At 39.1% G+C, this 15,067-nt stretch overlaps 1 protein-coding gene across 2 annotated transcripts in view; it reads left to right on the top strand.

Moving 5' to 3' along the window:
- Positions 1-13,918, top strand: part of LOC106952173 (rho GDP-dissociation inhibitor 1-like) — a 21,757-nt gene extending 7,839 nt beyond the window's left edge. The window contains exons 1-5 of one of the 2 annotated variants that reach the window (XM_015040133.1): positions 1,860-2,071; positions 7,824-7,907; positions 9,483-9,559; positions 10,013-10,076; positions 12,318-13,918. In XM_015040133.1, the coding sequence (XP_014895619.1) occupies positions 1,885-2,071; positions 7,824-7,907; positions 9,483-9,559; positions 10,013-10,076; positions 12,318-12,517 (612 nt within the window). In that variant the 5' untranslated portion in view covers positions 1,860-1,884 and the 3' untranslated portion in view covers positions 12,518-13,918. Of the gene's footprint in view, positions 1-1,859; positions 2,072-7,823; positions 7,908-9,482; positions 9,560-10,012; positions 10,077-12,317 lie in introns of those variants that run through there. The other variant, XM_015040134.1, reaches the window with a different exon arrangement.
- The last annotated feature ends 1,149 nt before the right edge of the window (positions 13,919-15,067 follow it).

The following is a 15,067-nucleotide window of genomic DNA, read 5'->3' as shown; positions in this document are numbered from 1 at the left end:
TGATCTAGGGTGACTGTACAAAAAGAAATGATCAGGATCCCTCTGTGTGCACGCACCAAGTTTGTGAAATATTATCTGAGAAGACTAAATCCGATCATTTTGTCAAACTGGATCTGTACAAAGCATTAACAGCAGTGGTTTTGTTCACTAAAACGTGTGTGCAAAATATGTTCTTCACTGTGTTCAATGAAGAAGATTAATTTATTTGGAGGTTATTTAAGTTCTAATAAGCGAGACCAGCACTGCATATAAAGACATCAGTGGTTTACTGTAGGATGGAGGTGAGAGTAAATATCTTGAAAAATTAAGTAGAAGCTTGTTGAACCATAACAAACGTGTGTCCTTGAAATGTCTGAAACTTGTTTCCACCCATTTTTAAATCAGTTTTATTTTGGAGCTCTATGCAGTGTGAACAAATGTCCCATTGTTCCTAACCAGATATCCAACATTCAAGGTCCTTTGGTTTACTGTGACTGGAAAAAATGGCTCTAATAATGGGGCTGCAGCCAATTATTTTCACTGTTTTTAACCTAATAAAAACTTAAGCTCTCTAAATAATTTAAAATCTGGAGGGTGCTCTGAGATTCTCTTCACTATTCCATAAATTGATAATCTTCTACTCTTGCAGCATAGAGACATAAAATAAAATATTTTTATTTAAAAATTTTAAGAAATCAGTTGCGTCTTTCATAACAATTGGTGTCATTTCAAATATTTTATTGGCATCCCAAGTCCTTAAGGAGTTGTCACTTTGGAATTTCCTGGCTGGATATGTGTTAAATAAAATTAACATCTGCAAAGATAATGTTTAATGCGAGTGTGTTGTGATCATCTCACAGTTATTAATTTACTTTACCCAAATGTCTCTGCACAGCTTTAACCTGAAAATTCTTCAAGAAAGAGCCCCATCATTCAGTTTACTGCTCTGTTTTCCTCATCGGACTGCTTTAGCTATTTATTATGTTGGAGTAGCTACACCAAATTTTTTTAATAAAAAAACATCAGCCTGCGCTAAGACAGTAGCTCACAAGAATCGACACAAATCCTAGAGGTTTAAAATATTTAGACTGCATTGCTTCAGTCTCCCAGCATGTCTGTGGGGCTGTTGCAGGCTGTGGGTGGGATGGCTGTAGTGTGAATGTCGAGACTCTTGGAGTAAACGGAGCTCTTCCTGCTTTTGTTACTCACTCTGTTCTTGCAAAGGAAATCATTCCAGTGCTAACCTCCTAAGCTCTTCCATGGGGAAGCGCAGAAGGACCCGTTATTTGCTTTCAAAATAACCAGCTGTTCCTGGCTGCATTGGAGCCTTCATTCCTGATGTTGTGGTTAAGAGGACAAAATAAATGTTCTTAATTCAGAGGAATTTCCTGGACTGCAGCCCGTATTTTATATTTTAGAAAAATTACTCCAATTTAAATAGAACTTAATGTAGTGACTGTAATGAGTGCAAGATGCTGTCTTTTGTTTTTAGCATCCCTGTTGGCTCAAGTTTGTCATTCCAGGGCATGTCAGTCGTTTTCACATGACCTAGACGTCGCCATATCCTGGTGGAGAGGCTTTCTGTCATGTGATCCATGACGCCTAATTCAATTCATGACTCATTTTGATGACGTTACTTCAGCGCAGGTTTCATATAGCAGAGCTGGGGCAGCAGCATCAAGATAAATGAGGCTTTTTGTACAACCTGACAGCAGCACACCAGATGCGTTGGAGTACAGAATACAAAACCTCTTCAATCAGGATTTGAAATTAGGATGATTAAATCCATCTATAGGTGTTCATCTTTGTTTTGGTTATTTCTTTGCACTTCTGTTTTCTTTTACATTTCTAAATTCTCAGCTTGCTTTGCTGCTGTTCTGATGTACGTTATTCATTTCTCCAGACATGGCTGAGGATGAGGTGACCCCAGAGCAGCTAGCAGCCATCGCCGCCGAAAATGAGGAGCCAGAGCCAGTAAACTATAAACCACCAGCGCAGAAGTCTGTGAAAGAGATCCAGGAGCTGGATAAAGATGACGAAAGTCTACGCAAATACAAAGAAGCCCTGCTTGGCCCCGGGATCACTGAAGCTGGTATGTCACAGTATGATTATGTGCCTGATTGGGGGAGGAGGTGCTGCTGCTGCTGCTGTCGAAATTGTTTCTAGAGTTTTATGGTTTAAGAAGCTTAAATCCTAAATCCCTTCTGGTGTAAACAATTGCTTTTGCTGTGGGATTGTGTTGGAAATGAGGCAAATTATTTGCCTGAGATATAGACATTAACAGCTGGTGTGTGGTTTTTTTGTAAGCTGTAGTATAAAACAACAACAAAAAAAAACCCTGAAGAACTAAAAATTATTCTTCTGCAAGTTTAATGTTTATAGAAAATGTTTATTGCTCTCAGAATCGAGGGATCTGTAGGTCAGGGGTCCCCAAACTATGGCCCGCGGGCCGGATCCGGCCCGCCTCCTCATTTGGTCCGGCCCCCTGAACAATACCAGAGAGCATTCAGTGTTTTTTTTTTATATATGTGGATTTTTCTTCAACCACCAGGGGGGGCTCTTGAGCAGATATGAAACTTAGTTTCCCTCAATGGAATATATACTAGTCAGTACCAGTCACCGTTTCGCTCACGGTTTTTCTTCCATTTGCATTCTGGGTAAAAATCTATCTACAAACGCGAATATGTCGTCGGCAGTGATCCAATTCCCCCCCCGTCAACAAAACTTTTCTAAGGTTTCTTTCTCGAAAAACTAAGACTGGCCCCCGGCCAGAAAAGGGAACAGTCATGTGGCCCTCGCAGGAAAAAGTTTGGGGACCCCTGCTGTAGGTAAACCAAATGTAACGCCATGACGTGTTTTTACAAACCGTCTGTTAACGGACCATGAGCGCACACAGCGGCGGCTCTACATCTGTCTGGATCAACGAGGGGAGATGAGCAATTTTATAGAAAAAGTGCTTCAAGGAGTTTACTGCACTGTACTTTTTTTGCTTTTACTTGATTATTATGATTGTTTCTATTTTTACTTCAGTTAAATTTCTTTATACTCTATTCAATAGAAGTAACTTTAACAAAGAAAGAACAAACTTATTTTAACCACAAGTGTCTGAGATACAGAAACACCTACATACTTGTTTCTATACCAGCTTTGTTGTTCTAAAGCTGTTTTCTGTCTGACGAGCCTGTTGGGTCATTTGGACATTAATAAGATGCAATAAACACTACATATTGACACTGGAAGTACTTAACCCTGCTCTAATATACACATTACCTACTGTATGTATTATTTTATGTAAAATTTAATATTGGAAAAAAAAGATTTGAGAAAGACCTGAATGTGTTTGGTATATATTTTTTGGACCGTTTTTAAAAATGTAGTCTTTAAAATACCATAATTGGCACAACTTTATATTGTATCTGTTTGACATTATTTTAAAAATATTAAATCAGATTTTATGATCACTTATGTAGCCTTTAGTTTTATCAAACACTTCTTTTTTTACACTGGAGTACTTTCTTGGAAAGCTGCTCTTTTACTTGAGTAAAAGTATGTTGAAGCAGTGCTGCTCTTTTGGCTTCTCTACCCACTTCTGCCAATGCTGGTTATTCAATGCCAGGAATAAAACCAATAACTTTTTCATTTTTGTGCAGTTTTGGTCACTATTGCTTTTCACATATTTAAAATAAATCTTTATTGTCATAATAGAGCAGAGAGTCAGGGAGGAGACATTAGACCAGAGGCCAGCAGCAGGGACGATGATGCAGGGTTTTTTCAGGTAAGATTGTAACTTACTGAGAGAAAGAGAGATCTGTTGCAGGGAGAAACCAGGCAGGTGTCAGGACAGGGTTTTCATAGATATTTCAGAATCTTTCTCATTCACACCAAGATATTCTTGCCTGTATAGCTACCATACTATTTCTCTTACAGTTTATTTCTCACGCCTCTGTCTGATCTTTGCATTTAAACTAAACAGATTTCAAATATCGGAGACTTTAGTACCTTAGATTTTTGCAATGTATGAAGCTAAAGTTTATGCTAATATAGGAATAATTACTCATCAATGTTTGGTAACTCATGCACACCTGACATGTCATTGTATATATTGATAAAAAAAACATGGCTACTTTATTTTTCACAAAGGTTTATGGATTTATATTAAATACAAAGCCTGATTACTGGACCCCCAGAAATAAGCTGTAGCCTCCCAAGCTAAATTCCTCTGGATCTGGGTCTCTGTTTCCTAATGTCATTACCCAATTACACCCTGTAACTTACTCAAGGATTACAACAAATAGAACCATATGACTGGTTAGAGTTTGCATGATGAGAAACATGTGTTGTACAAAATGCAACTAAAATGGGCAACATATCCACAAATATTAATTTGATGCATACTCGTTCAAAATATGGCCTCATTAGTGCAGTTCAGCATTACCTGCATCAAGAAGTCCGTTTCTGGTAGAACATGAGGCAGAGATCTTCCACATGATAATAAAACAATATGAAATTAATTGCAATGTTTTTACCTGCATTTAATTAAAAAAAATGTAAACTTTTAGAACCTTCTCAATAATCATTTACTAATCTTTATTTGCATTAGAGCAAACTGCTGGCCAGCTTTTTGCATGCTTCCAGTGGTATTTCAACTATTTTGGTGATGAACTTCAAGTCTTTGAGGTTCCAGCGTTTCATTTCAGTCATACTGACTAAAAATCCCTCCACAGAATCTCTGTCAGTGAAGTTGAGCTTCTCTAAAACAAAATTACTTTCAGTCAGAAGAACCATGTTGGTCAAATTAAAGAGTTAAGTCTGCTTGAGTATGAATACTCCAAGCAGAACGAAACTCTGTTCATTATGTTATAAGTTCTTAAACTAGACAGCATAAAAATGTCCTGTGTTGATGTGAACCCACACTCACTGCTGGTTGACTTTGTGTTGGATCAGTGATGTAGTCAGCTTGGTCTTTGAGTTTTTCCAGCACTGTGGTCCAGTATCCATCGGATTGAAACCAGGAATCCATTTGTTTCTAATTATTTTTGCTACACTGCAACCAAGAAACTAAAGTCTAATTACCAAAGAAAGTGCCTGAACTACAGCAGAAGTGTCCCAGTTTCAGCTCCCTGGAGCTCACATATTTGAACAGCTGCAGGATGCAGGACTCGCATCGTGCGCAGGCCCTCCTGCAATGCTGCAGCAACTGGACTAATAAATACTTAAAGAGTTCCAGAATAGCTTTAAAGAACTTAGATTATTTACAGTAATCTTTGGGATTGCTGTAATCTCAAAGTATATTGGGTGTATATTAGCATGTCGGAGTGACCACATTAGTTCAAATCATTTTCACTACAGCAAATGTCTGAACTGCTGGATGCCACCACTATACTTTTCTCAGATTGGTGGGAATGTGCGTAAAGAGCCTCTCTGCTTGCCTCCAGACTGACCCACTGTGGTGCAGATGACTACAGATCTTCATATCTGATGTTCTGTGTAACCCAATAGTTGTCAGCTCTGGTCCTCTGGAGCCACTGTCTTGTATGTTTTAGGTGTTTCCCTGCTGCACACGCATGCCTTGCCAACCCATTGTTGGTATGGGTGGTTAACAGGTTTCTGCAGCATTGTTGGCATGCTGGAGACGTAATGAAATTATTATTTAAGTTAGATGGATTGGGGATAGTGGGCCTTCTAGAGAGTCGTGGTTTAGAAATACTCATCCAGCTGATGTCTGTGCTGCAGTTTGTGATTGATGTTTCAGGACACTGCATCTGTGTGATGCCGTATAATAAAGGTTGCTTGAAGAATCTAATTTGCATCTGTCTGTAAAGTTTGAGCTCTTAGCCTTTGGTTAGCAATGACCTGAAACTAAACTTGTAAGGAAGAAGAAACAGTTTGTGGTTCTTGTCATGTAAGAGGTTAAAAAATGACACTAAAATGTTTTTGTTTTGTTCAGCCACACACAAATGTTTCTAAAAGGTTTAGGAGTAAGTTTAAGAAGATGAACATTCTCCTCATGACATAGAAAAACACACTGTCTTCAGTCAGAGGCTTCTTCAAAGTAGTAATACAGACTGCTACAGGAGATATTTCATGCTCACAGCTATCACAATCTACAATAACTCTTTAGTTATCTGAGTTATAACACCATTAAGTATATTTGAATTTGAATGTTTGACCATCTGAGAGTAAGAATTCAGACACTGATACTGGACAAGAACTATGTTGCGTAATATACGAGAACACGGTTCTGTTATGTTGGGACTCTATGGAGACCGGTAAACTACTTCTACACCAAACTCTCGTCCGTGCCTTTATGGATGCTGCATTGTGCACAGTCATGTTGGAACAGGAAGGGACCGTCTAACATAAGTTGGGAGCATGAAACTTTCCACAACATTTAACTTGTAAGCTGAAGCTTTACAAGTTCCTTTTATGATCAGTGAGGAGCCAAGCCTAACTAACTTCCCTCTGCACTGACGTGTAAACCCAACACAATGCAGTCAGAGATACTCTTGAAAAGAGAGCATCTCTGCCAGGCTCAGAGTTGTGTGTTGAATTACCAGAGTGGCCTAATTCATCCCTACAGAGAACATATCTGTGTTACTGTCCCATAGTGGTGCCCTTTACACCATTGCTTCTGACACTTTGCATTATAATTGGTGATGTGAGGCTTGGCTGATTTTACATCATGGCTACCACCTTATGACGGAGTTGCTGCCATCACCCAACACTTTGACTTTGCCAACAATACAAATAACACTTGAGTGTGGAGTATTTATTAGATGAGAAGTTTTATGGCTGAACTGAAGGCACATGGTCCCATCCTGGAATTCATTCAGCTTCTGAGCGACCCAATCTTTATAATGCTGGATTTTATGTTCATGTGGACAGAAATGTTCAGAACCCCTAAATTCAGTGATTTTGTCTGCAGTATACCATCTGCTTAAAGATAGACAATTCTTTAACAAATGTCAGTACAGTCTAATTATTCTGTTGCTCACTAAGCAAAAGTCACCCAACAGACAAATGTGACCCATATCTCACTCTTTCACTTCAGTGTGAATTGCCCAATTTCAATCTTTTCTTCAAAAAACAAAAACAAAAAAGTCTGATTTATGCCACTTTAATATCTGGAACTAAATCAGATATCCAATAGTTTTCAAAGCATCTGAATGGTCATGTCAGTTTATCTGACTTTTTTTTTAGACTCAAGATACAATAATACTTGGACGTAAATGGTATTTAAAAATTATAATTTTGGGAAATTAAGAAAGAAGTCTTTGTCAGTGAAGCTAGTTGCATCATAATCCCTCCAACTACGACTCCAAACGGACTTCTGTACACAAGTTGGAGTCGATGCTCTACAAAAGACCATTTCTATTAGTTGTGCATTCTGTTTATTAGCACCTTCATCTTATGATCATGTAGCAGCATTGCCATCTCCCATTGTTGGATAACTGCGATATTGATACATGGAGCGCGACATTCTTTATTCTGTGCATTGCTTTGGAGTCGTAAACCGTTCACACACAAGTCTGATTGCGGAAGCAGAAAAAGAAATCACATTTCAGAAAAACCATCTGAATCGAGCATCAAGACCTGCTTTGTGGCCGCAGCCTACCTGAAGTTGTTCCTGTTGTAGGAAGCTGATATTTTAATCCACAGCTTTGCCACACATCTTGAATTGGGAAAAGTTGATTATAAATTCTACTTTAGGTTTGGATGGGATGTTATTTCTAACTTGGTATGTTCCTACAAAGCAATCATCAACATTTGTTAGCATCCTTCGGAGAAGGACTCTCTTGTCAGTGTATTAATCTAAATATACATTTTTTTTTAATCCCATCCAGATCCAAATGCTCCTAATGTCCAGGTGACACGAATGTCTCTCGTTTGTGAAAGTGCACCAAATCCCCTGGTCCTGGACCTGCAAGGTAAGCCCATTTTTTCCCCATCCAGTTTGCACAATATTTCCCCATATTTATAGTATTTTTATTTTTTGTTTTTATTGGGGTCAAAATGTCTATTCAGAAAACTGCAAGAGGTCTGAATACAGCCAAATGTTTTTAAGCTAATCTCCTGTGCAACAGCAAAAATAAGCAGAGCCTTACTTTCCTCACACCACCACACATCTCCTTGCCCTGTGTCAAACCTGGAAGTGCTCATAAACATATTTTACACAGTTGAAGTCATTTTACTCCCTGTGGAAAATCTCCAGCTGGCCATGATTTGAGTTGGTGCAGAACATTCTGTCCTGTGTCTGCTGTGTGTTCCTGGCATCACTGCAGCGTTTTCAAACTTCTCATCCAATTATGACAGCCTGCTCCGTAGATGGATGGAGACGATGCTGAGTTGGTGTCACATTTTCAATATTTCCACCGAATCCGACAGCCAACAAGAGTAGTTCTGGTGTGCTTAGCTTAAGTAGTGAACCGCTGGATATATTTACATTTGATACGCTGAACAATATGTGTGAATAATTAAATTTACCTCCTCTTTACAAAGTGTTGTCTTAAAAAAGAGTTTGTATGCATTAATTAGCAGAGGTGTCTTATGCAATCAGAATCTGCTGATGAGTCATTGATTATGATGAGGTCAAGCAGACTCGTACTTGAACAGAATAAAGTAATAGCAGATGAAGAAGCTTTATAGCGCGAGGTTTGGGTCAGGGATGCTGGACATGGGGTCACCACACAAGGGTCTCCCCGTTCATTTTTAGACTCCTCTAGTTGAGGACTTGGAAGATGATCAATGCACGTCGTAAACTACTGTGTTTATCTGCACGTCCAATAGATTTCTTTCACTTAAGCAAATTTATTATGTTTAAGTGTCAAGAAACAAAAAAAAAAAAGTCTAAATAAAATTCATATTTATTTGTGCGCCTGCACCAAAATATGTGTTTAAATGAGGCGGGTGTGAGGAAGAGGCTCTGCACAAACCTAAAAATAAAACTAAGTTATCGTTTGTAGTTTCTCTGCTGAGTTGTCCTACTTACAGTGCTGTAACCTTTTCTGAAGAGACAGACTTTCTTGCAATGTTTTTTTTAAGCAATCTTAAGGATTTCCTTATAGATTGTAATGATGTGGGAAAAAAACAAAATCTTTGTTCTAAATTGTGATGACATTTTAACAACTTTACACACACACACAAAAATAAAAACCGGATAATGTTGCTGGAATTTTCAGATCACAAAACAATTGAAATTTGTGTTTAGTGTAGAAAACAACAAAAAAATAATAATCTTTAAAACTGATACCTTCAGGCTGCTACAAAGTCAGAAAATGCATTATTTTATATATTGAGAACTGATGTTAATTGTGGCATTCATAGAGAAATGAAAAAAAATGTTTTGCAGTGAATGTCAGAATCGGCAGCATACTGGCTGCCGATTCTGACAGACAGATCTTTTTTTTTTTTTGTATGAAATAAATGAAAAACTAATTTGGCGAGGGAGTCTTGCTGTTTGATTTCCGTACTGGATTCTCATGACGGTCCAACTTTCCTTACAGGAGACCTAGAAGCCTTTAAGAAGCAGGCCTTCGTGCTAAAGGAGGGAGTAGAATACAAAATAAAAATCAGCTTTAAGGTAAGAGCTCATGTCATTCTTTTTTAGGAGTTATCTTTTTCTTCAAATATAGACATACATAGTTATATAGTAGTTATAGCAAAGATTCAGCGTGACTGTAATGTCCCTGAATTTGTAGAGTAATGTCTCAAAGACACAGTATCCACTTTGTGTTGTTCTGAGACTCTCTGAGTCAGTTACCATGGTGATATCCCCGAGCAGGTTTTAGTTTGGTTTTGAGTAGAAATGGTGATAAAACTCATTTTACTGTCAGGCCCAATAATTTAGTTTTCCATCCATATTTTTTTATCCATTGCGGCCCCTTTCAGGTCTGCTAAACTCGAAGAATTCACTTTGCAGAAGAGAAAACCCCCGCAAAATTACTCATTTTATTCAACTCTTGTTACGAAACGGTAAACACTAATTTGTAAGATTTGTCTCTGCTAATATCTCAGATGACGTCTGTGTTCTCAGGTGAACAAGGAGATTGTTTCGGGCCTGAAGTACGTGCAGCAGACGTTCAGGAAAGGAATGAAAAGTGAGTCAGCAGCTTCTCCTGATGTCTTTTGAACCGCTTCAAAAGACATCAGACATTACTCCACAGACATTACTCCGCTGTCTCTGAAGCTCAGCAGGCCCTGTCCAAAACCAAACAATAGTGAGGACTCCCTGCAGCCAGATCCCTCACAGAGGCTCATCTGGAGATCCGCTCCACTTCAAAGGCCGTTTGGCTTCGCATCACCTGCCGCTAAACTGATGCTGTAAACAGCTGTCAGTTGGTTGACAAATGTTTATATTGTTACATTTCCTCCAAAGCATCCAGACTGGAAAAAAAAGTAAAATCCTTAAAGTAACTGTTTGGTTCGTCTCCATTTTATTCTGCTTTTAAGAGACATAATTGAGGGTGACTATTTACACTTAAGCTAATGAAAAATGTCAAAACTGCAATAAATGTCTGTGCTGTTAATTAAAAATCTTTGGCTACACTATGCACTCTATGGTCATACTGTATTCTTTGTAGTTAATTGTTACTTAGGGATATATTTTGATCCAGCTCAATCTTCTGTAAATGTTATTATTTTTATACTAATTTGCTTCCTAAAGTGACCAGGTTTTATCGCAAGTTTTTCCACAGTCTTCAAAGATTAATTTATTTTTCCAGGGTGAAAAAGTATCAAAATTAGTTTCTCCACTCCTCTTATGCTGTCTTTTTCCACATGATAAAAATCTGAGTTGATAGAAAATGTTCCAGCAACTTAGCAGATGGTTTTTATTTCAAATATTCATACAGTCGTCCGTCAGTCCAGCCATTTGCACATCCATCCTGTTTATTAATTTAATATAATCTTTCACATTCATATCTGCCCATCAAACATCCAGTCTGCCTCTCAAACTGTCCATTCCTTAAATAAACAATTCATTCAATCCTCCTTCATCCATTTATTATCTAATCAATAATTTTTATTCCGTCCAGCAAATCGTCCATTCGTTATCTTTGTCATATCTGCTGGCGTGTCATCTGTCCTCTCTGTCAAATCTCTGCAGACTCCGTACTTAAAACCAGAGCTCAGAAACCCACTGGGAGCTCTGGAACCGGAGTCTTAAAACTTTTGGCATTTTGACTTGGAAAATTTGAGGGAACCCTGTTTAAATTAAAACACAGATGCAAGATAATTTATGCCAGTAGGTGGCATGATTTTACCGTTTAATGGTAGCTGTGACATAAAGCCTTGGCTCTTTTTCTGGTTCAGACATGTTTAATTAAGATGGTTTTTGTGAAGTTTTAGGTTTGATTTAGATGCCATGCTGTGCTGATGGTCACCATGGAAACCTGAGCTGGACAGCAGCTGGGCATTTGGCAGTGATTTTCTCACAACCCTTTACTGTTAACACGTTTTTTAACAGATTCAGCAACGATCAAATGGACAGGAAGTTCTCACTCTGCCCATTAGGTTTTTTTTTTTGGAAACAGATTTCACACAGAGTTCAAAAAGATGTTCCAATTTACTGAACATAAAAGTCAAACTTAATAAAAAATAAATAGTAATCAAGTGAACCTATGACAGATAAAACATATGAAGCAGAGGACAACTTGCATCAACCAGTAATTATTAATGACCAGCAAAGTAATGGGTTTGGTCATTTAAAGTGTAAAAAAAGATAACATAAGTAGCCAATAGAGTAATAATTTTCAAGTCCAAATGATGTTTTATACAACAGATGTGTTTCAAATGTGATCTTTATATTATCATTTACTAAGTTTATTTTTGATTAACACAATGCAAAAAAGTTTAATTGATGATCGCTTACAGGCTGCTGCATTCACAGGTTCTTATTTAATTAAACATTTTAATATTATGAACTATGCAAAGCCGCACTCAGATGTTATCTTCTTGGAATCGTCTTTTGCCCATCAGTATTTTGAAAAACGCAACTTTTTGTTTTTAAATTGAATATATTGCAGAAATTCGTATGTATTTGTGTCGTCATAGCTTCAGTGTTCGGTTTTGATCTAATCTTGAATGAACTCATTACCTTAAAAATAAACTAGACATAGTTTTGTCTAGTTTAACGGTGATGCAATGGGCTTAAAATTGTCATCAGAAGACGAGACAATAGAACTTGGACGACTTTGCAGAGATGATTGAAATTTCTTCATCTGTAGATATTGAACAAAATCAAGCTAAGAGCAACAAACGATGAAACGCGCAGAGCTAGTTGTGTCGCAGCCCTACCACGAAGACGAACTTGACGAAACCGTTTTCTGTTTTCTTAACAGTCGATAAGTCGGACTACATGGTGGGCAGCTACGGCCCGCGCCCGAATGAATACGACTTCCTGACCACGATGGAGGAGGCCCCAAAAGGCATGCTGGCCCGCGGCAACTACGTCATCAAATCCAAGTTTACCGACGACGACAAGCACGACCACCTGTCCTGGGAGTGGAACCTCAACATCAAGAAAGACTGGAATGATTAAAAAGAGGCCTTTGTGTTTGGGGTGGAGGGTTGTTCCCCTCACCCCACCTCTCCTCTTCCCCTCCTCCCATCCTCATCCCGTTGTCCACCATTTCTGCCTTCTTTGTTGTTACTTTGCATTTCATGCTCTCATGCCTTAGTTGTGGCCTGACTGTCTTAAGCTCGCCCTGCCCTCCGTCCCTTCCTCCCTCCGTCCATTTCATCACTACCTGCACGATGGCTCATTGGTTGCTCACGACCCTCCTCTGTTCACAGACCTGCTATGTAGCACCAAGCCTCCTCACACCCAGCTTCCGTCCTCCTGGTTTTAGCTGCTTGAAGAGATTAACCCTCCCCTCCCTCCCCCGCCAGAATGGTGTCTTCCTCTTTCAGTATGAAGTACATGTGGACAAGCAACTGTACAATCAACTTTTGTTTGCCTTTTTTATATCTAATTGTATCAATGGTTGTGTAATGTGACTGTATTCACATGTTAATCAGCTGTTGTATTCATAGCTAACCCCACCGCATCCGCTCTGCCCTTCCCTCCCACACACTACCGTTCCTTCGCTTGGTGTCTTTTGATACAAGAACCGATACCTGCCTTGTAACAGTTCGATCGGAGCTGCTCCGTAGCACCTTCACTAAATGTATTCGCCCACCTCCCCCCTCCATCCGGGAGGCTGGGGCCAGAGTCGGCAAGGAAGTGTCAAGTAGAGAAGTAGCTGCCTTATGTCGAAACTTGTCAGCGTGTCTTCAGTGTACGAGCAGCGCTCTCCCATCAGTTGGTCTGTTCCCGAAAGGCTTTGTTTCATCACCGTCTGTCGCCCTGCTGTAGTCCGTCCCCCCCCCCCCCCACCAATCTGAATTAATTCCTGCTCTCTGGAGTTGACTGAATGTTACGACTGATTTGGGGAAAAAAAAAACAAACACAAAGTATTGGTAACCTCTCCTGTCCCAGCCGTGAGGCCTTAGTACCAAACTACAGTCATGTGGAGGAAAACTAACATTATGAAGCTGTTTTTGCTTATTGTTCCCTTTTTGCCTTATTGTACACCATTCTCACTACATTGTTCATTTTGATTGTCAAGAGGAGGCGTGGAAGAGGCTGAGCCAGGCACCGCCTGCTGCTGCCGCCGCCGCCGCCGGAGACCTCGGCGGTGTCTGGGCTCAACCTGCTAACTGACCCACAACCTGAGATCAGGTGACACTAAACTAACCAATGTTGGATCAAATTAAACTTGTACTGTACCAGAACATCTGGATGTAAAACATTTTGTTCTTGTTGCTACGTTTATTTTCCTGCGCCATACATTTCTTCACATTGTACAGTTTCTATGAAAACGCTGGCATGCTGGTGGGGTGTATTATATCATCATTTGTGGTTGCTCTTATTGGTCAATAAAGATTTTGCTCAACTTGGCCTCTGATGCAGTGTTTTGCAGTGAAGTAGTGTTACAGCATGTGACCAACAGAAGATTGAATAGAATCATTTAAACTTTCACCACCGATGCTTTAGGAAGGAAGGAAGGAAGCAGTTTATCTCTGAGGAAATGATTATTGGCACACAGAGTGTGACAGTTTTTGGCACGGCTCAGTTGAATTTAAACAAATTTTTAAATTGATTCCTCTTTCAAGTAAATCTGTTTGAAATGTCCACCAGTTCCTGTTGGAGAACTGCTGCAAAGGGGACACCAGGTCTCCATAGCAACAGCTTGGTAAATCTTTTAAACTAGCCTGTTTCTGTCCTACCAGCAGACTTTAACTAACTCTATTGAAAGCCTACATATTATATTATCCAGACTGAGTCTTTGACTCTAATTGTAAAAATATTAAAGATTAGTACAAATGTTCGGTGGACGTTTCTATTGTGAGTGTAAAGATGGATGAACACAAGAAGAATCGAAGGAGAGGAGGATTAATGTTAAATCACAAAGTTAACAAAATACATTTTGTGAATACAAATATTCTTCCATAATCATTGTTTCCAGACCAATATAGACCTTGAAAATAATCAAATTCCAATTTTTGAGTGGTAAAGTTTGTGTCCATGGTTTGAATCTCTATGGTCTTTCTGAATGTAATTTGACTGTTTTCCCTGAGCATGTGTGGGTTCTTTCTGGGATTTTCCCAGTCCAAAAACATCACTGTTACTGATCTCTAAATCACCCTTAACATCCTGGTAACCTGTCTAGGATGTCCCTCCCTTGAAGACTGCCGGATATAGGCACCAGAAAAGCACGGCATCAAGAACTGTGTGAAATACCAGGTGATTTTAAATGAAAAGTTGAAGGTAAGTCACCACTGGGTCTATTGGCAAGATATTGATCCAGTGCATGTGGCAAATTATGACAAATTGTCCGCCAGACTAATTAGCCGTCTCCAAAAGTCAAATGAATTTTTTTTTGCTTTGAGATATTTGTTGTGAATTGGCACAGTCAGACCTAAAAAATGTTAAAAACCTGCTGGTGAGTTGAAGAATCCAGGACTCTGGATAAACTGTTCAAACACCCCTCGCTCTCTGTGTGTGCGCTTCAATCTTGTAACATCTTAAAGAACAAGCGGCGTCTTT

The sequence above is a fragment of the Poecilia latipinna genome, unplaced genomic scaffold (assembly GCF_001443285.1).
Source record: "Poecilia latipinna isolate Pla-1442-1.1 unplaced genomic scaffold, P_latipinna-1.0 Scaffold496, whole genome shotgun sequence".
NCBI lineage: Eukaryota > Metazoa > Chordata > Actinopteri > Cyprinodontiformes > Poeciliidae > Poecilia > Poecilia latipinna.
The sequence above is the reverse complement of the archived record's forward strand: the minus strand, read 5'-3'. Positions and strand labels throughout refer to the sequence as shown.